Genomic DNA, 23691 nt, shown 5'->3' with positions numbered 1-23691 from the left:
TATAGAAGATAAATAATTCTTTTTTAAGAATTATTTTATTAACTTTATTTATTTTAATCTGACTAGAGAAGGACAGAGTGGGGGAGTGAGAAAGCAAGTCACCAGGACTGGGACTCGAACCGTGGTCAGCGCCTTAACCACCATGCCACTCTCCAGCCCCAATAAAAAACTTTAAAAAAAAAAAAAAAAAAGAGTCTAGTCTGGCAGCTTTGAAACCCAGAAAGTCCCAGCCACGACCTTTACCATGTTCCTTCCCTCCCTCCAAGGGTATCCATGTCCTCATTTGAGGGTCCTCGGGCACTCAGCTTCCCAAGGATCTGTTCTAGCCCCACTTTTCCTGTTCACTGGCCTGTGGCCCAGCTTGATGGGGCAGGGTGAGCAGCAACACTCCCTCTTCAAAACTAAGCCTCGCTGCACTCAGAGGATGGACAAGGGTTGCCAGGGTCTGGGATAGAGACCTGCCCATACCAGGCGCCATCATGGGACCTGGGACTTAGCTGAGCAGAGGCATCAGTTTGGCTTAGTAGTGTCCTAACCCTGCTTTCCTGAGGGCTTGGTCAGGCCCAAGAGCATCTCTGTAGGAGCAGCTATAGCCAGCGACAGGGACCCATCTGAGCAGATGGCCACCCACTGACCAGCAGGGCTTGGTCCTCCCTCAGTGACATGTGGGCTAGAGACTGGAGGGGCCCAGCCAATGCAGACAAGATTAGGGGATTTGGAAGGGACCTACAGACTGGCCAAGGGCGCCCAGAGACGGTTAGTCTCTGGGTGCCTGACCCTGGACAGCGTCCAGTAGATGGTTATAGGTGACCCACACGCACCACATAGGGCCTGCCTGTGCACTGGCTTCCTGGTGATAGCAAATATGCTTTGATTTCATGTCCCAAGCCCAGCTGGCGTCTGAGGCATTGGGAGGTCCTCAGCCACTCAGGCTACCTCTCTCATAGGTAGGTGGCTTGATGGCCAGAAGCAAAGGGCAGGAGGGGAGGCTAGAGGTGGGGGTGGCTGCACAAAGGCCCTGTCTGAAAGGAAGGCTCGCAGGGCTGTGTGGGCCAGGACTAACTGCCCGGCTGTCGGGGAATCCCAGCATGTTTCTCAGTGACATCTCGCTGTGCCTTTTGAGCTGGGCCCTCAAAATCTGTCCCAGTAGAGATGTCTGCCCAGGTACCGTGTACTAGGCCCCTGACCCTGCTCCATGACAGCTCCAGTGTGTGCGCACTCTGCAGTGCCTCAGTTTCCCTTCGAGGCCCAAGCCCATGAGACCCAGGGCTACCCTTACTTGCTGCTGTGCTGGCCCGTCCTGTGTAGGAACGCATTCAGGGTAGCCCTGAGGTCTTCACTTATCTTCTCCTGAAAAGGAACATTCTAGTGTCAGCCATAAGCAGCGAGCCGAGGAGCAGTTCTGCAGACAGTCAAGAGCCAAAAGGAGAACCCAGAAAGGCCACTACTCAACAGGCCTCTCCCCTGCAGCTGCTGCTCAGGGGCAGTAATGTGAACAATTTCATGGAGAAAACTTGGAAGCTGAAACTGAACTTCAAGCAGACTCTAAAATGTGTTACAGACCAGGCTTTATACAGAAAGGTCAACTCCCACACCAGTCCAGGATGGTGGGATGGTGGTCTGGCCCTTCCATGCTCAGGACAGGCTCTGAGCCACTAGAGTGCCTGCCCTGACCACTCTGATATGGCTGGGCAGGGGCTTCCAGAGAATACTCACTGTCGCTCGCTTCCTGAGGAAGGCATCTGCTTCATCCACGAAGAGTAGAAGGCTGTGAACAAGAGGAGCCAGTGAGGGAAATGTCTGAGCACAACAGGCATCTGGAAGTTTCTAGAAGCTGGCTGTGTTGGTCAGATCCCCAGGGAGAAGCTGTCCACAGAGCACAGACTCTACCCTATTGGGAATCCTAACACAATGAACCCACAGACACCAAACCTCATGGTTTGGAGAAACCAAGTCACACTCTGCCCCAGTGATCTGGGGGAACCCAGACCACAGTGGCCAAGGAGGCACATGTCAAGAGAGATCGTGCTCCTGTCTCCAATGGGTTTTATCCAAATCCTCCCAGGCCCAGAGAAACATGAGGCTGGCAGCTATGCAATCAACACCAAGGAAAGGAGTCTTGGAGAGCAAAAGAACAGGGCCAGAGGGAGAGCACCAACCATAAAGAATGCAGGGCCACCGGGGGCAGCTGTCTGTGAGGCTGGGTCTGCCAAGCAGCAGTACAGGGTCACAATGTCCTCGATTAACATTTTTTTAAGTTCTATTTTCTCTTTTAGAATTACTTTATTTAACTTTATTTATTTATTTATTTATTTATTTCACCAGACAGGGACAGAGCGATTGAGAGGGAGAGAGAGGGAAAGCAAGAAGGCAAGTCGCCAGGTCTGAGATTCAAACCATGGTCGGCCATGTGGGAGTCTAGTGCCCTTAACTACCATGCCACATGCCGGCTTCCTCAATTAACTTTCTTTTTTTAAAGGATTATTTATTTAACATACCTATGTACATACGTGTGTGTGTGTGTGTGTGTGTGTACACTTATTTATTTTAATTTGACCAGAGAGGGACAGAGAGGGAGTAGGAGGGAGGGAAAGTGAGAAAGTAGGCTGCCAGGTCCGGGACTCAAACTGTGATCAGTTGTGTGGGAGTCCAGCGCCCCTAACCACCACACCACTGCCGCCGGCCCCAAGAAATCGCCCCCAGGGAGTATGGCCATGCTGCACTCCCATCTCCTCTCAGGATTTTGGGCACACATGCTCACACACCCAGCTTGAGTTTTAAGCCACCAGGTCCAGGACTTGAACTGTGGTTGACTTTGTGGGAGTCCAGTGATGTAACCATTCTGCCATATGCTGGTCCCCTCAATTAACTTTTTAAAAAATAATTATTTTGGGAACCAGCAGTTAGCGTAATGGCTATGTCGCTGGACTCCCACATAGTCGACCGCGGCTCACATCCCGGCCCCGGTGGCTTAAAACTCACGCCGGGCACGTGTGCGTGTGTGCCCACGATCCCGAGAGGAGAATGGAGGAGAAGGGATTGGGGCGTGACCATCCCCCCTGGGGGGGTGATTTCTTGCTTTCTGTCTCTATGTCTCTGTCTGGCGAGCGCATGCACCCTATAGCAAAAATCTCTCCAAAAAAAAAAAAAAAAAAAAAAACTTTATTTGTTTTTAATTTGACCAGATAGGGGCAGGGTGAGTGAGAGGGGCAGGGGAGTGAGAAAGCAAGCTGGCAGGTCCGGGACTTGATCTGAGGTCCACCATGTGGGAGTCCAGCACCCTTAACCACCACATCATCTGCTGGCCCTGTCCCTCAATTAATTTTTAAAAGTATCACCGAGGAGCATGTCCACCCACCCACACATGGGTGTGTGCACATACTGGGAGGGGCTGGACTTGATCTGCTGAGAAGACCCCCTTCCCCATTCATACCCACCACTCATGTCTGGCACTAAATTAAATACCAACAGGCAGCCCTCACACTGACCACCTGTGGCCCACACAAAGGTGAGTTCCTCTTTGGTGCCCCCCTGCCCTGGGGTGCTGTCAGAGGGTGGAAGACAAAATACAGGGAACAGCAGGTCTCAGTAAGCCATTTAGACCCCTCTCAGGGAGGTAGCCCGGTGTTTGCAAGAAACTGGGGTCGGTGGGTGTGGGAGAGGGGGAAGTGAGGGACACTCACCCTCGTCGGCTGGTGTTGGCCCAGTCGAAGACCTTGTGCATGGCAGTTACCCCATCCCGCCCCATGGGGGCCACGTCTCCACCAGTCATGATGGCGTAGTCCATGCCTGAGTGCAGGGCAAGTTTCTAGGAAGGAAGGGATGGGGGAGACAATAAATGGTGCCTCCTCACTCTGGAGCCTACCCCACCCGGCATGGACATGGTCCCCCTTATACCTGCTCTGCCACAGAGATGCTCCCCCACCTGGGAGAGCGGAGGCACTACCCAAGCACACCAGTACTGGGTCCAGTGAGGGCTGGCGATGGCCCAATAAAGGTCCATTCCTGGGAGTTGATGCTGCGACCCCACCCAAGATAACTGCGCAGACCAAGGAGACTGATCACTAGGCCCTCCAACCCAGCAGCGCTCTCACCTTGGCAAAAAGGGTCTTGCCGGTACCCGGCGGCCCATACATCAGGATGTTCCTATACAGGCTCTTGTTCTTCTTGGTGTTCCTTGTGGCTATTGCAATGTCACGCACTCGTGCTTCCAGGCTGGGCTGCGGCAAGAAGGAGCTGGTTTGAGAGTCATGCACCTCCACCTGCAGACAGCCTCAAAGGCGGGGAGCCCAGACGGTGCCCTGCTATGGTCTATTCCTTGCGGAAGCCTGAGCCAGCTCAAGGTAGTTTAATCCAGGCTGGTCTGAGAGGGCCCGCTTTATCTCTGGAGCCAGAACTGCCCCAGCTTTCAGTCTGAAGACCCACACGGACATGGAACAGCTCAGAGTGGATGTCCCTTGCCTGAGCCACATGAAGCCTGCCCACACCCTGACTGCCACACCAACTTACACTAAGGATGACACCCTCCAACGCATCCTGGGGTCTGCTGAGGAGCCGCTGGCCAACCTGTGGGAAGAGTTACCACTGGGGTTGTGGGCAGAGCAGAGAGATAGTAACTGCCACGGGCACGGCCGGGTCCCAACCTCAAGGGCTGAAAAACTAGCCGCCCTGGCAGATGTGGTTCTCTGTTGCTGGTCAAGATTTATTCGTTCTTTATCAACCTTTACTTTATCAGCCATCCATGCTGAGTGACTGGTGGAGACCAAGCCACAGTGCGTGTGGGGAACAGGTTCCAACACTGCGTGAGAAGTTGGGCTCTCCTATAAAAGCAGCCAGCTGCCGTCTGGCAAGCCCTCCAACAGAATACTGGCACACTGGAGCCCCAGCATTTCCACAGGACCCCATGTGCACAAGCGGCCAGTTCCATCAGAGAACCTAGAGGTGGTGGAGACCTCCCCAGCACTGATACAGAAAGCAAAAATAAAACCAAATGCAGGAGGAAATGGACATTATTTATATAAGAGAAAGAGAACGCTTATTTGTAATTTGCCTGCAACATAGAAAGGACACATGGAGGGCTCGATCAAGGAACACGGTCCCTTCCTGCGCTATTACCTGGATGGGGTGCCTCAGCGCCTCCAGCACTGTGATACGAGACGTCTCCCTCACGAGGGATGGCTTCCCCAGTCGGGCCTCAATGTACCGGCCAGCGACGGCTGTGGCATTCTTGGCAGAATAGACCCCAATAGCCAGCAACGTCAATCCAGCCACCTGGAGCAGAGAGATAGCAGGTGACACACCTGTAGCCAACAGGGAGGCCCACAGCCACCTGCCAGGCCCACCGGGCACACATGGTGTCTACCGTGGCTGTCACTTTGTCCCAGTCTGTCACAAAGGCACGGAATCCCTCGCCAAACAGGGTGCCAGCCGTCCTGTAGAGGGGGTGGGGAAGCAGCCACATGACCAGGTGGGACACGGGGACCCGTGCACATGGCTGGAGAAGGTGAAGGCGAGGCCCAAATGCCGCATCCCAGGCGCCGAGACATCAGCCCCAAAGGTTGGCACAGAGCTACCCAGTCACAGAAGGGGCTGGAGAACATCCGATGATCAGCAGCTCACAACAGCGAGGGCTCCCTCTGGGGCTACTGAAGATGGGGACGAACGGTGGGCACTGGGCCTTAGCTGTGCCCTCACCTGATGGATTCCAGGATGGTCTGGCGGTGCTCAGCAGCCTTCAGGCGGATCTGTTCACGGATAATGTCCGCATTCTCCCGTTCGGCCTTGGCCCGGGCTTGAGCCTCGGCCTCCACCCGCAGCATCTCATTCTTATGTCGTAGCTCCATCTCTCGCTCCACAGTGGCTGACCCAGGAAGAGACAAGGACAGTGAGGCTCAGCACGTGGCCATGCCTGCCCCTCTGCTCAAACAGGACGTGAGCGAATGCAGATCTCAGCATCACACAGGCCAGTCACAGTGCTGAGCATCCCAGCCAGGAAATCTTTCCCCTGGGGCTGGAACCCCCAGGAGACGAAGGAACTCTGAAATCTGACCCTCTGACCCAGGCAACTCTCTCCAGGATATGTTTTAAAAACAAAATAAAATGTAGAGAATTAAAAAGGAAGCCACTTATCTTGAAACACAGCAATCAAAATACTAGGAAAGTGGGACCAGCAGTTAGCGTAATGGCTATGTCGCTGGACTCCCACATAGTCGACGCAGTTCGAGTCCCGGACGTGGTGGCTTAAACTCACGCCGGGCACGTGTGCGTGCGTGCCCAAGAGCCCGAGAGGAGAATGGAGGAGAAGGGATTGCGGCATGGCCATCCCCTCTGGAAGGGTGATTTCTCGCTTTCTGTCTCTCTCTGTCTGTCTGGCGAACGCACGAGCCCTATAGTAAAAACCTCTCAAAAAAAAAAACTAGGAAAGTGGGCCAGCTCTGTGGCCTAGTGGTTAAGGCAACCATATCCTACATGGCTGAGTCCATGGATCAAGTCCTAGACCAGGTAGCTTGAGAAACACAATGAGCACATGTGTGCGTATGCCCAAAACTTCAAAAGGAAGGATAGATGGGGAAGGGGTTACAGTGTGAGCAGGTCACATGGGGGTGCTTTCTCCTCTGCCTCTCTGGAGAACACACATGCCTTCTGACCAACAACAACAAAAAAAATGGGCCGGCAGATGACTCGGTGGTTAAAGGTGCTGGATTCCCACAGGGGTGACTATGGTTCGAATCCTGAACCTAGTGGCTTGCTTTCTCACTTTCTCTCTCTCCCTCTGGTCAAATTAAAATTAAAAAGTGTATAAATAAATAAAGTTAAATAAAATAATTCTTTTTTTTTTTTTTTGGAGAGGTTTTCACTATAGGGTGCGTGCACTCACCAGACAGACAGAGAGAGACAGAGAGACAAAAAGCGAGAAATCATCCCCCAGAGGGGATGGTCACGCCGCAATCCCTTCTCCTCCATTCTCCTCTCAGGATCTTGGGTACACACGCACATGCACCCGGCGTGAGTTCTAAGCCACAGGGTCCAGGACGCGAACAGCGGTCAACTACGTGGGAGTCCAGCGACATAGCCATTACGCTAACTGCTGGTTCCCAAATAAAATAATTCTTAAAAAAACAAAACAAACAAAAAACTACTAGGAAAGCATGTAACGTAACACTGTTGACCTATTTAAAAGCAAACATCTGGGAACGAGCCCAGCACCATCATAAAGTGGTGCCAAATGTTTACTTCCTTCCCTTTCCAACACGATGAGCACAAAATGCTCGTGTTTTCTACCAAGACACACACGTGAAACTAACGTCACAGCCTGTGCTTGTAACTGAAGCTCTACGACAGGACAGCGAAAACACAGGATCTTCCCACCTCCGTACACCAGCCCAGGACCCGCTGCAGACACCTGTGGGGTGCCTTTTGTGGCTATCAGTAACTCTTCTTGGGTAGTGAGGTGCCCAAAGCAGCCCTTCCTCACAACAGCACTGCTCACCCAGGAGTCATCTACCAGCAGGCCTCGGTGCAGCACATCTGCCTCAGACCGCCACCCTCGACTGAGGTGACAGCTTACCTCGTCGCATGGCCTCCTGCTTCTGTACAGACTCCTCCTGCTTCCGTAAATTTTCTTCATTGAGAAGTTGCTAAAAAGCCACAGAAAAAAAGGAAAAGCTTTCAAAATCAGAAAAATAATCAATGCGACCCAAGAAGCTGTGGCTGCACCAAGCTAGGGAAGCCTATGCCTACCTCTGAGGGGCCTGTGGGCTCCACACTCCGACCAGGCACATTGGAAATCAGCCCCAGGATGTGCACACCCTAAGGGGGCTCAGCCACCCTCCACCCTCGTTGGGCCAGAAGTGGTCTCTACAGCAGCTTCATCAGTGTGGATCACGGCAAAGCAGCCCTCTGGGTGCCCTCACTCTTGGCTGTTTTTAGAAAAGACTCTGGGTTTCGCCTAGTAAAAGCTATAATGCCCACAACAGGCAAGAACATTTGCAAATACTGTATGAATTTGAGACTGAGATTGATAAGTCCTTACTAGCAGGGAGCGAGAATGTCAAGGAAGGGAGAATGTCACCCAGGCTTTTAGAAGTGACTGGGGAACCTGCCCTCAGTCGATCACCAACTTTCCCAAACACGACTTCACTAAGTCGGCAGTCAGGTTCACCAGGGAAAGGTGCTCATCTGGTGAGGAACCTCAGAGTGGCTGGAGAATCTGCCTCTGTTGTGCCGGTCACACAGGTCCATCACACATACCTGTACCTGCCTGTGTACAACTGAGTGCTCACGGACAAGTCTCTGTGCCTAAATGCGCGACTGTGTGCCCTGTGTGTCTGTGTCCGAGTACAGTCCCCGGGCTCCAGTATCTACCATTAGTAAAATGAACCAAGTGCCCTTCTGCTGTGGACTCTGGCCCACCAACCAGTCCAGCAATACGCCATATCCTTGGGGAGGACTGAGGCTGGTACCACCTCTGGGGGTGGGGCACCTCACTCACCTGTTGCTTCAGCTGGTCCTCATAGCGCTGCCGAGCCAGCTTGTCCTGGTACTGTGCTCTCTAGAATGGAAAGGACACGCTCAGCTAGAGAAGCCAGACTAAGACTGGACTGGGTGCAGGGACCCCCAAGAAGCCACCCACCTCCCATAAACATGAGGATGCACAGGGCACTCGGTGCTGAGAGATCTGTGGGGTTTAGGGGTCTCTAAGAGAGAGTTCCAGAGCCTGGTCTAACAGTCGACACCCCCATGGATCCATAGTCAGTAACAAAGAGATCCAGAGCTGCACCCCACCCTGGCCTCCCTGGGCCCTTACAGCCTGGTGTTGCCGGGTCTCCTCACTCAGGGTTTTTCTCTTTTCCTCTGCCTGCACACGGATCTGCTCGTTCTTCAGCTGCTCCACCGCGGCCTCATATTCCTATAGAACATACACTCAGGACTTCCACTCTCAGGGTCATGCTGCCTCCACAGCCCTTCCCCAAGGACAGCATGTGCTCCGAGGCGGTGGCATCACAGGTCACATCTAGACTGGTCTGGAAATGCAGCCTGGATTGACACCCCTACCCCACATACGGACTCAGCTCTCAGCTGTACCCAACCCAAGGGTAAGGCCCAGGAAAGGCCTGGGAAAGACACTGAGGGAATGAAACAAGACAGAGGACAGTCATCTCTTGTGGGCATTTGGCATTTCTTTTCCAAAGGCTCTTTCACAGGCTTGTGTTACATGCTCACTTTTTAGAAATGTTACTTATTAATTCTTTTTTACGATAGATTTTTGCTTTAGGGAACATGTGCTTGCTGGTGAGACCAAGAGTGAGAAATCACCCCCAGGGGGGATGACCATGCCACATTCCCTTCTTTTCCAGTCTCCTCTTGGGATTTTGGGCATGTACGTGCACACACACCCAACGTGAGTTTTAAGTCACCTGGTTTGGGACTCAAACCACAGTCGATTACATGGGAGTCCAGCAACGTAATCATTATGCCATCTGCTGGTCCCGAATTTTTTTTCAAGATAGGGCCTCACCATGTTGTGATTCTCCAGTCTCAGCTTCCCGATGGGACCACAGTGGTGGCACGTATCACCACGCTTGGCTCTTTATTAGACAGGACCTCCCAATGTTGCCTGGACCTGCCTTGAGCTTGCAACCCTCCTGCCGCAGACTCCCCAAATAGGTGCATTACACTGAGCAGGTCCAGCACTTCAACAGGATGAAAACTGAGCTCAGAACTCCCATTTGTCCCAGACTGTGGAACAGTGTTTTAGCAGCGTGGGCCACTGTGGCTGGGCCACGTCCTTACTTTTTAACTAAGCCAAAGCCGAGGCAGACCCTATGCTCACCACACACTCCAGTATCAAAAGTCTTGCCCAGTGCAGAGAACTGAGGTAAAAATCTTGAGAAGATCTTCATCCTTGGAAAGACCAGATGGTCCTCACCTACACCTGACCTTCCAGGTGGCTCTGCTGTAGGGCCTCAGCCACATGCCCAGGCCACATCCCCTGCTTCTTTCTGTGGAGAGCTGCCCAGCTTGTGTACACCACCCCCGGCCCTCCCCTGTGGCACCAGTCTGCCACTCACTTTAAGCTTGGACTGTTGCTCCAGCTGCAGGGTCTGCTCCTGCATCTGTGCGAGATTCAGTGCCTCCTTGGCGTGGCCTGCAGGGGAGCAAGAGAGAAGGCATTAGGAGACCCAGGCACTCCTGCAGCTAATCCAGTGAATGCTCGCATGTGCCAAGGGGTTCTCTAGGAAAGCTCAACCTCAAAGTTTTCATGCCACCTCCTAGCCCTGCCTCACTTGCCCATCTTCATTTCTGGTTAAACCTTGCCTCATGATGCCTCACTCCAAAGGCCGTTGCCAAACTCAACAAAAATCCTGGCACACATGTGGAGGTCTCACCCCACCATCACATTTTGGGGAGCTCCATCGAAAGGCCACCCACAATCACTGAGGGGAGAAGATAGCATCAACATGGTGGTCTTCTCTTGATAAAAGCAAGGTGATGGCCACATTCTTTATTTTTCAGGGTACATATATTTTTCTTAAGCTTCCAAAACCTATTTTCATTGCTATTAAGTACATGCAGATAGGGACCAACAGATGGCAAAATGGTTACTTCACTGGACTCTCAGTGGTTCGAGTCCCGTACCAGGTGGCTTAAAACTCAAGCTGGGTGCAGATGTGTGTGTGCCCAAAGTCCCAAGAGGAGAATGGAGGAGAAGAGACTGCAGCATGGCCATTCCGTCCCCCGAGCAAACATGCCCAATTGAAAAAAAAAATCTCTCTACAAAAAAAAGAGCACACAGATAAAAACTAGGAAGGAATAAGAAGGAAATGAAAGTTAAACCAGATATGGGGCCAGCAAGTGGCATGGTGGTTAAGGGCGCTGGACTCCCACATGGCCGACTGTAGTTCAAGTCCAGGACCTGGTGGCTTGCTTTCTCACTTTCCCTCTCTTTCTCTCACTATGTCCTTTCTTCTTCTTCTTCTTCTTTTTTTTTTTTTTTATTATTTATTTATTCATTCCTTTATTGACCAGAGAGAGTCACACAAAGAGAGAGAGAGAGGGAAGGTGAGAAAGCAAGCCACCAGGTCTAGGACTTGAACCACGGTAGGCCATGTGGGAGTATCCAGCACCTTAACCACCATGCCACCTGCTGGTCCCTCACTATGTCCTTTCTGGTCAAATTTAAATAAACAGATAGATCGATAAATAAAGTTAAATAAAATAATTCTCTTTTTTGGGGGGAGAGATTTTTGCTATAGGGTGCATGTTATATAGAAAGACAGAGAGAGACAGAGAGACAGAAAACAAAAAATCACCCCCTGGGGAGATGGCCATGCTGCAATCCCTTCTCCTCCATTCTCCTCTTGGGATCTTGTGCATGCACGCACATACACCTAGCATGAGTTTAAGCCGCAGGTCCGGGACATGAAACGTGATCAACTACATGGGAGTCCAGCAACGTATCCATTACGTCATCTAGTGGTCCCAATAATTCTTAAAAAAAAAAAAAAAGGAAAGTTAAACCAGATACAAACCAATGAACTGAGGATTAGTGTAATAAATATCTTCTGTGTATATTTTGTTCATAGGTTGGAACTGAAAACTCTTAATATTTAGATATTATGGAAAAACTTGACTTCCTGTATTTTCCTAGCTGAAGAAGCCCAAGTATCCATTCTTGAAGTTTTCTATGATGACATGGTTTCCCCATTCACAAAATTTACTACAATAATCTGACACTGGGCCAGCCATGTGTTGTGGTGGTTAAGGCGGCTAGATCCTACATGGCCAACTCTGTGTGTGGTTCCAGTCTTAGATCCAGCAGCTTGAAAATCACTCTAGGTGCCAATTGCCCCCAGGGAGGATGGTCACGCTGCAATCCCTTCTCCTCCATTCTCCTCTCAGGATCTTGGGCACGCACACACACGCACCCAGCGTGAGTTTAAGTCACCGGGTCCGGGACTCAAACCATGGTCGACTACATGGGAGTCAAGCGACATAGCCATTACACTAACTGCTGGTCCCAATTATTATTATTTTTGTAATAATTGTTTCTATTGGGGCCAGCAGGTGGCGTGGTGGTTAAGGATGCTGGACTCCCACAGGGCCGACCATGGTTCGCGTCCCAGACCTGGCAGTTAGCGTTCTCACTTTTCCTCCCTCTCTCACTCTGTCCCTCTTTGGTCAAATTTTTATAAATAAATAAATAAAGGTAAATAAAATTAATCTTAAAAAATTGTTTTTATTTTATTATCATTATTTTTCAATTTTGACCAGAGAACTAGAGTGCAAACCACCAGATCCAGAACTCGAACCACGGTTGGCCACGGGAGTGGGAGTCCAGGAGCTCGTGGGAGTCCAGCACCTTTAACTACCACAGCACCTGCTAGCCCCTCTTAAATTTTTGTTTAAATTATGTCAGCAGGCATAAGTCCTCACCAGAGCTGCCTTACTTTTTCAAGCTTCCAGAATAAGATACAGATAGACCTCAGTACATGCCATTCCCCAAACCACAGCAGACATGTCACTAACTAGAGCTCGACATCTGTTAACAGTTCAGATCTTTTTCTTTCTTGGAGGCAAAACTGATGCAAGATGAGATACTGCAAAAGCATGTCCCACACACTTAGGCAGAGGAGAGGAAGCTGTTGCAGCCGGGATTTGTCTGTTCAGGGAGTGCAGTATGGCATGAACTCAGCTAACAGGCCGAGCCAGAGCTTGGGAAGGACCTTGGGAGCCAACCCCTGGAATTCCATGCACAAAGCTCACCTCTGGGCCTCCAGTGAGGGGAGGCACAGATCGTGTAGGACCTGCCTCTCATGAGAGGCCCCATGAAAGCAGGTGTCTATCGGGTCAATACGGGAGCTCAGACAGCCAGGACATCAAATGCTGAGCAGATTGAGTAAGGACTCTACATTGGCCAGGAAGGGCAGCAGATAGGAACAAAAGCACCACAGTCTAACCACACTGGGACCAAATCTCAGCTGTCCTATTTCCTCACAAGGTGACCTTTGGCATACTAAATTAATCTCTCTGAGATTGTTTCCCCTCCTGAAAATTGAGCAATTCTAGTTCCCTCCCCCACGTCTCTAGGAAAATGAAATGAGATAAAGCAGGTAAATTTCAACAGAGTTGTACCCATATGACTCCAACTAGATTATATGTTATGACTTTACTGCGAACAATAACTCATTATTACCCCATACCAGAAGACTTGCACCCTAAAGCGTTAAATAAGCACCTGCTATATGCAAGGTGCTCTTTTAGGTGCCCTCCTCCATGGTATACACGTGCAAGTAGCCTGGAGCACGTAGACAGCTGTGGGACAAGTGTGCTACTCTGGTTTCCAAGGAGGTGCCCAGGGGAAGACTCTAAGAATAACCTGGGGGCTGGGACTTGAGGGACAGAGGAGGTGGTCAATTGTGAGGAGTGGCTGCTGAGAACAGCTCCAATGTCTAATGAGGACAGCTTAGAAAAGCAACAAGGCCAAATCACACAGACTGCAGGAAGTTCATGAACTGGGAGAGGACAGGCTTGCAGGTGGGATATCAGGCAGAACGGCATGAGGCACTCTGGGAAAAAGGGTTTGAGTTTAGGGATAGTATTAGGGTTAGCGTTAGAGAAGAGCGGAAGACTAAAGAGAACCTTCTCTCACCAACCAGCAGTAAACAGGAAGAATAGCAGAAATAAAGGCCAGTCCACACCTGGGACAGAATCTGTGGAGACTGATGGGGTGGAGGGATTAGGCTTCCAGACCACTGCATCCTGGGAATACTGCAGAAGACCTGGCTTGGCCGAGAAACGAGGGCTCAGACAGAGAGTAAACGCCAAGGCACTGAGGACCCAGGCAGAGAATATTCCAGAGCAGGAAGTCGGAAGCAGTCGGTACCGGGGAGCAATTCAGAGGCTTGGGTAGACAGGATGGTGAGGAGGTTTCCTTAGCTACTTGCCTAAGGCACACTCAAGGCTATTCACACAGACCTGTGTAACCGCACAGGGTTGAAGGAAGGGCACTTACAGTCAAGATTCAGCTTCCAGCACCAGCCAACAGTGTGGTGGTTAAGGTGTCTAGATCCCACATGGTCAACTTTGTAGTTCCAGTCCTGGAACTGGCAGCTTCAAAAACATTCCAGGAATGTGTGTGTATGTGTATGTGTGCCCAAAAATTCTGAGAAAATATGGACGAGGAGGGATTGAGGTATGGCCATCCCCTAGGGGGAGAGGGAATTTCTCAGTTCCCATCTCTCTCTAGCAAGCACACGTGCCCTTCAACAGAACAAAATATGCTTCCAAAAGTGGGAGAACTTTGTGGGCATGACTAAGAGGTAAAACTTCCCGTGAGGTGGAAAGAAGTGTCCCCTTAGCTAAGCCTATTAACAGGAAATTGTGTCTTCTGTCAAAGATTGCTACTGTTTGAGGCGCCTTGAAATTCAGCTAAGTCTACTGAGACACATTGCCTTGAGCACAAATCTGAATTTAAAACTTTTTTTTAATTACCAGTCTGTACACTCTCCAGTGAAACAGACAGAGAGAGAGAGAAAGCACCTCTCCCTCAATGGGGGTGGTCAGGCCACCGTCCCTTCTGCTCCATTTCTCTATGCTGTCAGTCCTGTGGGATCAGGCTCCCTTAATACCTAAGCTCCAGAGCTGGACTCAAAGCTGAACATTTTGAAGAGTCAGCCAGGCTGAGACCATTGCCCAGAATGTTCTTGCAGTCCTCTGGGAAAGAACAGGGTATTGAGCCAAATGCCACGCTCTCCTTCTCAAACATGAAATGAAGACTCTGCTTACACAGGCTTCAAACCAAAGCTTCCCTCTGGCACCTTCTTTGAAAAAAGGGAGCCCCTGCTCAAACAAAAGTTTTGAGAACAAATGTTTTGAACATTCTTTCAATGACTGTTTATTCAGCATCTTCTTCATTCCAAGCTCTTGAACACTTGCACTGTACCTTAATAAAAGTCATAAAAGCCACAAGAGTACGGAAAGTTGGGAGAAGAGACTTGGACTTAGGGAGATCACCGCTGACACCTCGAGGGCCTTGGGTCAGGAAGGTCATTGAGCTGGGCCAGCAGGCCCAACCTGTGGCTTTACAGCCTCCCGCCTACCTGAATGTTAACATTTTTCCAATAATAAGTACAACTCTATCATATGCCCTTAAAACGAAATGACTCTTGTCAACAGAAATAAACAACATTGCAGAAATAATAATTAATACAATCTATTACTAAGCATGTGACTGAGTATCCTGGCGGATACTGAGATACAATGGTTCATTTTACTCAGTTCTGATAGCAGGAGGGTTGTCAATCAGCACGAGTCTTTCACATTGGCCCAGCCAAAAAGTGAGACATTAGAAATGGAAGACTGTAGGTTATAGGTAAGTTTGAAATTCTTTTTTTTGGAGAGGCTTTTTGCTATAGGGCACATGTGCTCGCCAGAAAGAGAGAGACAGAGAGACAGAGAGACAGAAAGCGAGAAATCACCCCCCAGGGGGGATGGCCATGCTGCAATCCCTTCTCCATTCTCCTCTTGGGATCTTGGGCGCGCCCACACACGCGCCCAGCGTGAGTTTAAGCCACTGGGTCCGGAGACTAGAACTGCGAATGGCTACATGGGAGTCCAGCAACATAGCCATTACACTAACTGCTGGTCCCAAGTTTGAAATTCTTCAATTAATAATTGATTTGTGGGGACCAGCAGTTGGTGTAATGGCTATGTCGCTGGACTCCCATGTAGTTGACTATAGTTTGAGTCCCGGACCTGGTGGCTTAAACTCATGCTGGGTGCGTGTGTGTGCGTGCCCAAGATCCTGAGAGGAGAATGGAGGAGAAGGGATTGCGGCGTGGCCATCCCTCCTGGGGGGTGACTTCTCGCTTTCTATCTCTCTGTCTCTCTCTTTCTGTTGAGCACATGCGCCCTATAGCAAAAAGCCTCTCCAAAACAAACAAAAAAGCAATAATAATTTATTTGTGACCAGCAGATGGCATAATGGTTTCATCACTGGACTCCCACATATAGACTACGGTTCTAGTCCTGGAGCCAGCGGCTTAAAACTTAAAACTCACGCTGGGTGTGTGTGCATGCATGCGCAAGATCCTGAGAGGACAATGGAGAAGGGATTGCGGTGTGGCCGTCCCCACAGGGGTAGGGGATGGAGGGTAGGGGAATGAGGGGTGATTTCTCGTAGTTTCTCTTTCCCCAGGAGCACAGGTGTAAAAATCTCTCCAAAAAAAAAAATAAATAAATAAACACTAATTGCTTAAAGAAAAACACCAGTCTCTGTTCCGGAAAGAAATCAGCAAAGAACGCCTGTGCTTTACTGAGAGATAGGAAGGCTCACTATACATCATAAAAACACTATTCCCACAGACAGGGACAGGAGGCAGCATCTTTCTATCAACAGACCAAAGCTGTCAATGTTGTAGGCAAGGCTCTCCCAGGCGCCCCGGAGACAATTCTGGAATAGGTAAAAATAGTCAGAATTCTGTCCTCACTCTCAAATATACTTCCCTTAAGTGGAAAATTGCTAGCAACCACCACACAAACGGACCTCCAGATCTGGCCACGCCTTTGGCTACCCCACGTGGAGGGAATAAGAGCGGAAGGATCCCAGCACTGGGCTGTAAAGGAAGGCCGACCTCAGCACCCAGTACCTCTGAAAGTCACCTCTGCACCGGTTTCCTAACCTGACGAGCTCCCGACAGCTGTGCGAGTGCAGAAGGGGGGCGGAAAGCATCTGGACCTCCATGATGCAAGCTAGCCTTGGCCAAAGCGTTCTCCCAGAGATCGGTTACTTGACCGCTCCACAACCAAGACGACCCCTGGAGGCCCTGCAGACCAGATGCTCCGTGAAGGAAACTCTCGTTTCCCGGACCCTCAGCCTGTCGGCCCTGCTGTACTCACGCGAGTGCTCCAGCTCCCGCGCCGCCTTGGCCGCACGTTCCAGGCCTGTCGGGTCGAAGTTGCTCCATTTGTCCTTGGGCCCCGGCCGGTCTCCCGCGCCGCGGTCCCCGCCGCCCTCGGCCCCAGGCTGCCCGGGCGGCAAAGGCAACGGCGGCCCCGCGCCCTCACCCCTGGGGCCCTTGTTGATGCCAAAGAGCCACGACATGACCCAGCCCGCCCGGAGCCGCCCGCCGAGACTGCAGCACCCCAAGTGTGACTCGCGCGGCTTGGAGTAGCCTCCACGCGCCGCAAGCCGGCGGCCAGGGCCACTGCGCAGGCGCTGCACACACCCCTTCCTCCCTGGCGACGGAAGCGCGCGAGGGCCACTTTCACCGCGTAGCCCTCAGATTGGCGGTGCGACCCATGACACCTTTGGCATCGGCTCGGCGATTGCTGGAGTGGGATCTGGAGGAGGGATGGAAGGCGGGCGCGGAGAGGAGCAGGGCGGGGCAAAGCGCCTCGTACGGCGGCCAGGCAGGGCCAAAATTACAGGGGGGCGTGTGCGCGCCCTGGTAACATCAGTGTTCCGTTTGGCAACCCCTACAGCGTTCTGTTGCTGTGGGCAACCAAAGAGCGTCAATCAAGGAAGTGAGAGCTGCAGGGGCGGATGGAGCTGCCGGCTCCTTGCAGGCGCGGTATCCAGCCGTCGCCGCAGTTTGTCTGGACGCAGGTAGGAAGATCCTGGGGGAGATGTCTGGTCCGCAGAGGGCAGTCTCGATCGCCACCCGGACGGATGTGAGGCGGGCGGGACAGAGCGCCAGGAGCATGCGGCGAGGCCTTGATCCCCAGAGCTGAGGTGGGTCAGGGCTGAGGCTCCGGGGCCACCCGTCGGTCTCGACTCAGCATTACTGAACGACGTGGGACCTCCCCTAGAACCTCGCCCTTCCTAGGCTGGGTGGGCGTGGGAGCCCTGACAGGATGAGGCTGCGCTCAGTAGGGCTCCGGCCTCGTGCACACGGTAGACGCTTAATAAGATGACGGAAGTAGGGGGCCAGCAGGTGGTGTGGTGGTTAAGGCGGTGGACTCCCACATAGCAGACCACTGTCCCCATCCCTGACCCTGCAGCTTGGAAATCGTCCCGGATACACGTGTCTGCATGCCCAAAATCCCCAGAGGAGAATGGAGAAGTGATTGCAACGGAGCCATCACTCCTAGGGGGGGACTTCTCACTTTCCCTCTCTTGTCTTTCTCCAGCAAGTACACACGCCCTATGGAAAAAAAAAAAAAACTTTAAAACAAACAAACAAAACCATGTATATAGCCAGTCCTAGGCCAGGCCAGGCTTCTGTGACCCTCCTTCAGAGGAAGGAGAGAACTGGAGATCCAGCTCTGCCTTTCTTCTTTGGCTCTTCTTCCTCTTTGGTGGTGTCTCTGAAAACAGATCACTTTCCCCTTTTCTTTGTCTCTGACAAGTACATGTTGTCTATAGCAAATTAAAAACAACAAAGGGTCAGCAGCTGGAGTGGTGGTTCGGGCAGCTGGATCCCACATAGCGGTTTGAGTCCCAGACCTGTCAGCTAGAGAATCACGCTGAGTGTGTGAATGCATGCTCAGAATCCCACAAGGAGAATGGAGAACGGATTGTGGCATGGCCATCCCTTCTAGGGGAATAATTTCTCACTCTGTCTCTGTCTCTCTAGTGATCACGCATACCATAAAAACTAAAAACAAAACAAAAACACACCGTGGTACATGTGTGTGTGTACCCAAAATCCCAGCAGAATGGAGAAATGAAAAAGGGATTGAAGCATGACCACGCTAGAGCATTGGGGTGTGCTTGCTTTTTCTTTCTGTTTCTGGTGAATGTACATGCCTTCTAGCAATTAAAAAAATATTTAAAAAGTAAGATCTTTTTTTTTTTTTTTGAGAGGTTTTTGCTATAGGGCGTGTGCACTCAACAGACAGAAAGACAGGAAAAGACAGAGATACAGAAAGTGAGAAATCACCCTCTGGGGGGATGGCCACGCCTCAATCCCTTCTCTTCCATTCTCCTCTTGGGATCTTGGGCACACATGCACACACACTCAGCATGAGTTTAAGCCACTGGGTCCTGGACTCGAACTGTGGTCGACGACATGGGAGTCCAGTGACATACCCATTACACTAACTGCTGGTCCCAAAAGTAAGATCTTAAAGGAGAAGCCATATAAGAAGACAGAAACAGCTTTCCTCTTTTTGTTTGTTTTTAGAGGGTTTTGCCTTAGGGCACATATGCTGACTAGAGAACTAGACAGAACAGTGAGAGGGAGAGTAAGAAATCGCCACCCAAGGGAGTGGCCACACTTCCTCTTCTCCTGGGATCTTGGGCGCTCATGCGTGCACACACACACACGCACACACGGGTGTGAGTTTCAAGCCATCAGGTCCAGGATTCAAACCGCAGTTGGCTCTGTGGGAGTTCAGTGATGTATCTGCTATGCCATCTCCCGGCCCCAGAAACACCTTTCCTAAAGGCACGGAGTGAATAGAAGAGAATCATATGATACTCTCTACCTGAAGCGTTTATGTTTATTTGTTTTAGAGATATTTTTGCTATAGGGCACGTGCACTCATTGCAGAGACAGAGACAGAAAGCAAGAAATCACCCCCCAGGAGGATGGCCACGCTGCAATCCCTTCTCCTCCAGTCTCCTCTTAGGATTTTGGGCACTCATGCACACATGCCCAGCATGAGTTTTAAGCTGCTGGGTCTTGGACTCAAACCATGGTCAGCCATGTGGAAGTCCAGCGACATAACCATTACACCATCTGCTGGTCCCAAGCATTTATGTTTAATTGATGTTCTCTGCTGCTTAAGCTGTGGTATTTTGTTGACAGGGCTCCCCTGATCCCCCCATCAGTGAGATTTTCTCCTCTGTGGGAGTCCTCCTGTATTGAAGATCTGGAAGAGAAACTGCAGAGCTGAAAGATGCAGGTGGTGGACAGCCAGGCCTCCAGCCTGACCTTGAACCCAGATAGCAGGGACACAGCTGCCCCCAGGATCTCAGGTCGGCAGGAGCAGGGCTCCCAAAGCAGTCCCCAGCACTGGGCAAAGCACCCTTGCTTCCCGAACATGGGCAGTCAGTATGGTTTCTGAGTCCTCCAAGTCTGATCACCTCTGGGGAACTGCACAGCACAACGGCACCATGGTCCTCTGGTATAGCCCGTGGCACCCAGCAGCTGGCCCCAGGGCTCCCCACATGAGGGATGCAGCGGACAACTACCCATCTGCATGGTGTCTTCCATGGACAATGTCTGTCCTCTTACACTTGGAACGCCCCAGTGATGGGCACAAGATCGCTACTACCCTTCCATGTCACAATTCAAGTTTGCTCTCCTAGGGTGGCTCAGCCTTCAGGAGTGAGAGGCTGTGGTCTCCCTCCCTCAGCCGGCCAGGACTGTCCTGCTCCCCTTCATTTCCTCCAGCTTCCAAAAAGACCCACAGGTTCTTGTCTCACTTGCAGTCACCCCAGCTGCAGCTTGTCTGCATACCTGCTCCATCTTGAGCTTGCTATGTACCCTGCTCCAGACCCTAGACAGGCCCTGGCCCAGCTGAAAGACAAGCTGTCCAACCTGGCCTTCCTGTATTTAAGCCTCCAGGATGGAGTTCTGGGGTGCAGTTCCCCACACTACCTACCACAGCAGGGCTCCCAAATCTCCGTAAGGTTCCTGCAACCCACCGCCCCCTGCAGGCTCCTCTCACAGTATGGGTGGTTAATGAGGGGTCATAAAAGTACCAGTGGCATGGCCAGGACTTTAGAGTGACCTTGGACTGTACCCATAGCCCATTAGCTCCTCCAGGCTTCCCCCATAGCAATGTAGCTTGTCTTCCTGCTCAGTGTTTGCGTTTTAAGTAAGCAGTTACTTGTGGTGGCCCCGTGTTCTGTCCTACACTCCCAAAGGACCTCCCTGCCTTGCTGCCCAACAGAGGAGTCAGCATGGTCAGTATCAATCCACAGATATGCACACTGCCAGGTTCATTTAGGGTCAGGGTTGGTCTTAATGCACTGCCTGCAGATGACAAGCGCCACATGTGAGTACTGGCCCCAACTGCAGGGCTGAGGTAGGATCTCCACCTTCCCAGGTGACAAGTCACAGGTGCACAGTCTGGGAAGTCACTCTAAACTTTATCACAGCTGGGGCGGGCAGGTGGTGCGGTGGTTAAGGGTGCTGGACTCCCACATGTAATCAAGTTAAATAAAATAATTCTTAAAAAAAAAAAGTTTACCACAGCCATTGTTGGCGCTTTCATGTTCCCCAGACACTCCAGGACGGGCTGTTAGTGGACACTGGGAAGAGTTCCCTGTGAGGAGGAGCAGGCCTCCAAGGCTGGGATATATTTCATGTTGAGGGGAGTCTGGCCTTGGGGCAGAGAGGTAGTGGGACAGTTGACAACAGCCCTAGGCCTGTGGTGAGCAGAGAAGCTCATGGCTTGCCCCTCCCCCGGGCATCACTGTCCTCTTTGCTGCATGCTCAGGCAGGTCACTGGCCACTCACCGATCTCCCCATGCTTGTCCCTACACCTGGTAGGGACCAGAGACTCTTTCTTCTTTCAAAAGCTAGCATACATGCTGTAATTCGTCATGGTGAGTTCACCTACATTTTATTTATTTATTTATTTATTTGGAGCGGTTTTTGCTATAGGGCGTGTGCGCTCACCAGAAAGACAGAGAAAGACCGAGAGACAGAAAGTGAGAAATCACTCTCTGGGGGGATGGCCATGCCACAATCCCTTCTCCTCCATTCTCCTCTCAGAATCTTGGGCACACACGCACATGCACCTGGTGTGAGTTTAAGCCACTATGCCCAGGACTTGAACCGCGGTTGACTACATGGGAGTCCAACGACATAGCCATTATGCCAACTGCTGGTTCCAAGTTCACCTACATTTCTGAAACATGGGCAGGTATTTGAAAATGTCGGTGAATAAAGGTTTCCTGTCCCTCTCCAAATGGCAGCTGGCAGCTGCTCTAGAGCTCTTGTCTAGGGCTAGGTCCACCTCCCCTCCAAGGGCAGGAACTCCCATGGCTCCTATGATGGGGTTTTCCTGGCACCCACCTTACCATACTCCTCAGGGGAGACTAACTTCCACTGGTTTCTTTTAGTTTTTGCTGTAGGTGTGTGCACTCGCAAGAGAGAGACAGAAAGAGGGGAAGTAAGAAATCACTTCCTAGGGAGGACAGCCAGTCAACAATCCCTTCTCCTCTATTCTCCTCTCAAGATATTTTTTTCTTTTTTTGGAGAGGTTTTTGCTATAGGGCACATGCACTCACCAGACAGACAGAGACGGAAAGATAGAAAGCGAGAAATCACCCCCCAGCGGTCATGGCCACACCGCAATCTATTCTCTTCCATTCTCCTCTCGGGATCTTGAGCATGCACACATGCACATGCGCCCGGCGTGAGTTTTAAGCCACCAGGTCTGGGACTTGAACCGCGGTTGACTACATGGGAGTCCAGCGACATAGCCATTATGCTAACTGCTGATCCCTCCTCTCAAGATTTTTGAGCACACACACTCATGTGCCCAGCATGATGTTCAAGCCACTGGAAAACTGGCCATGTGGGTTCTGGCACCTTAACTGCTACACCACCTACTGCCCCCCCCTTTTCATTCTTTGATGGATATTAGAAGAACAAAATGGTAGACACAGTTATTGCACCTAATCTTCTATTTTCCTCAATCATCCCCTCTCCTTGGCAGGAGGCTGCTTATCAAATACCATAGCTCCTATGCCAGGGAGGTATTGAGGTCTGGCCTGGGTGGCCCGTGACTGTAGGGCCTGTTCTTGGATGTCTCACTCCTGGAGATCTGGACGGTTTTGCTTTCCAGTCTTCTCACAAACAGCTTTGTCTCAAGAACTTCGAGAGCTTGGGAGCCGTTGCCTTGACTGAGGAGACCTGGGCATGGATGTTAGCCCCGTTAGCCACTTCTGCTGGCAAGCAAGTAAGCACGGGGCTGCCCACTGAAGGCCCCATGCAATCTCTCATAGACCGGGACCACCCATGGCATGGCAGTTACATCGCTGGACTCCAGTTCCAGTCCCAGACCCAGAGGCTTAAAACTCACATAAGGTGGGAGGGGACTCACACTGGGCACGTGTGCATGCATGCCCAAAATCCTGAGAGGAAAATGGAGAAGGGATGCGGCGTGGCCATCCCCCCAAGAGATTTCTCACTTCCTGTCTCTGTCTCTCCAGCAAGTGCATGTGCCTTATAGCAAAAATATCTCTGGGGGAAAAAAAAATCTCTCATGGACCAGTGTGGCATGTAGCCTGAATAAAATCCTTAGATTTGTCCTCCACAAATTAGAGATGGTAGCAGCAGCCCTCTCTCATGAAGACTGCAGACACTCCACAAATAAGAGAGGAGCCCTTGCTTGGGCACCAGTGCAGCCTCCCTGCGGGCATCTCCTCACAGTGGCCTCCTGATCTCCTGCCACGTGGAGGAGGCCTGCCAATGGACTACCCCTCGCTTTGCTTGTCTCAACCAGGACCAACCACACCATAGCCCTTTCTGATTTTTGGTACACACAAAAAGCTGGGAACCAGCAGTTAGCATAATGGCTATGTCGACCGTGGTTCACGTCCCGGACCCGGTGGCTTAAAACTCACACCGGGCGCATGTGCATACATGCCCAGGATCCCGAGAGGAGAATGGAGAAGGGATTGCGGCATGACCATCCCCCCTGGGGGGTGATTTCTCGCTTTCTGTCTCTATGTCTCTCTCTCTGTCTGTCTGGCGAGCACACGCGCCCTATAGTGAAAATCTCTCG

The 23691-nt window shown here is 51.3% G+C and overlaps 1 protein-coding gene across 2 annotated transcripts in view; it reads right to left on the bottom strand.

Annotated features, from left to right (window-relative positions):
• LOC102473106 (ATPase family AAA domain containing 3A) overlaps positions 1-17109 on the bottom strand; it is a 28964-nt gene extending 11855 nt beyond the window's left edge. For both annotated transcript variants that reach the window (XR_336803.2, XM_006164112.2), the window contains exons 1-13: positions 16900-17109; positions 10071-10147; positions 8807-8908; positions 8492-8551; positions 7568-7637; positions 5695-5860; positions 5363-5432; positions 5116-5271; positions 4510-4566; positions 4095-4220; positions 3684-3808; positions 1717-1768; positions 1280-1350 (exon numbers count right to left, since the gene is read on the bottom strand). Coding sequence is in view for 1 of the 2 variants with exons in the window: in XM_006164112.2 (XP_006164174.1) it covers positions 1280-1350; positions 1717-1768; positions 3684-3808; positions 4095-4220; positions 4510-4566; positions 5116-5271; positions 5363-5432; positions 5695-5860; positions 7568-7637; positions 8492-8551; positions 8807-8908; positions 10071-10147; positions 16900-17104 (1337 nt within the window). In the remaining variant the exon portion in view is untranslated. The remainder of the gene's footprint in view (positions 1-1279; positions 1351-1716; positions 1769-3683; positions 3809-4094; positions 4221-4509; positions 4567-5115; positions 5272-5362; positions 5433-5694; positions 5861-7567; positions 7638-8491; positions 8552-8806; positions 8909-10070; positions 10148-16899) is intronic.
• Positions 17110-23691: the final 6582 nt, after the last annotated feature.

This window comes from Tupaia chinensis, unplaced genomic scaffold (genome assembly GCF_000334495.1).
Source record: "Tupaia chinensis unplaced genomic scaffold, TupChi_1.0 Scaffold143584_1, whole genome shotgun sequence".
Lineage (NCBI taxonomy): Eukaryota > Metazoa > Chordata > Mammalia > Scandentia > Tupaiidae > Tupaia > Tupaia belangeri.
Note: the sequence above shows the minus strand (reverse complement) of the source record. Positions and strands in the feature narration are given on the sequence as shown.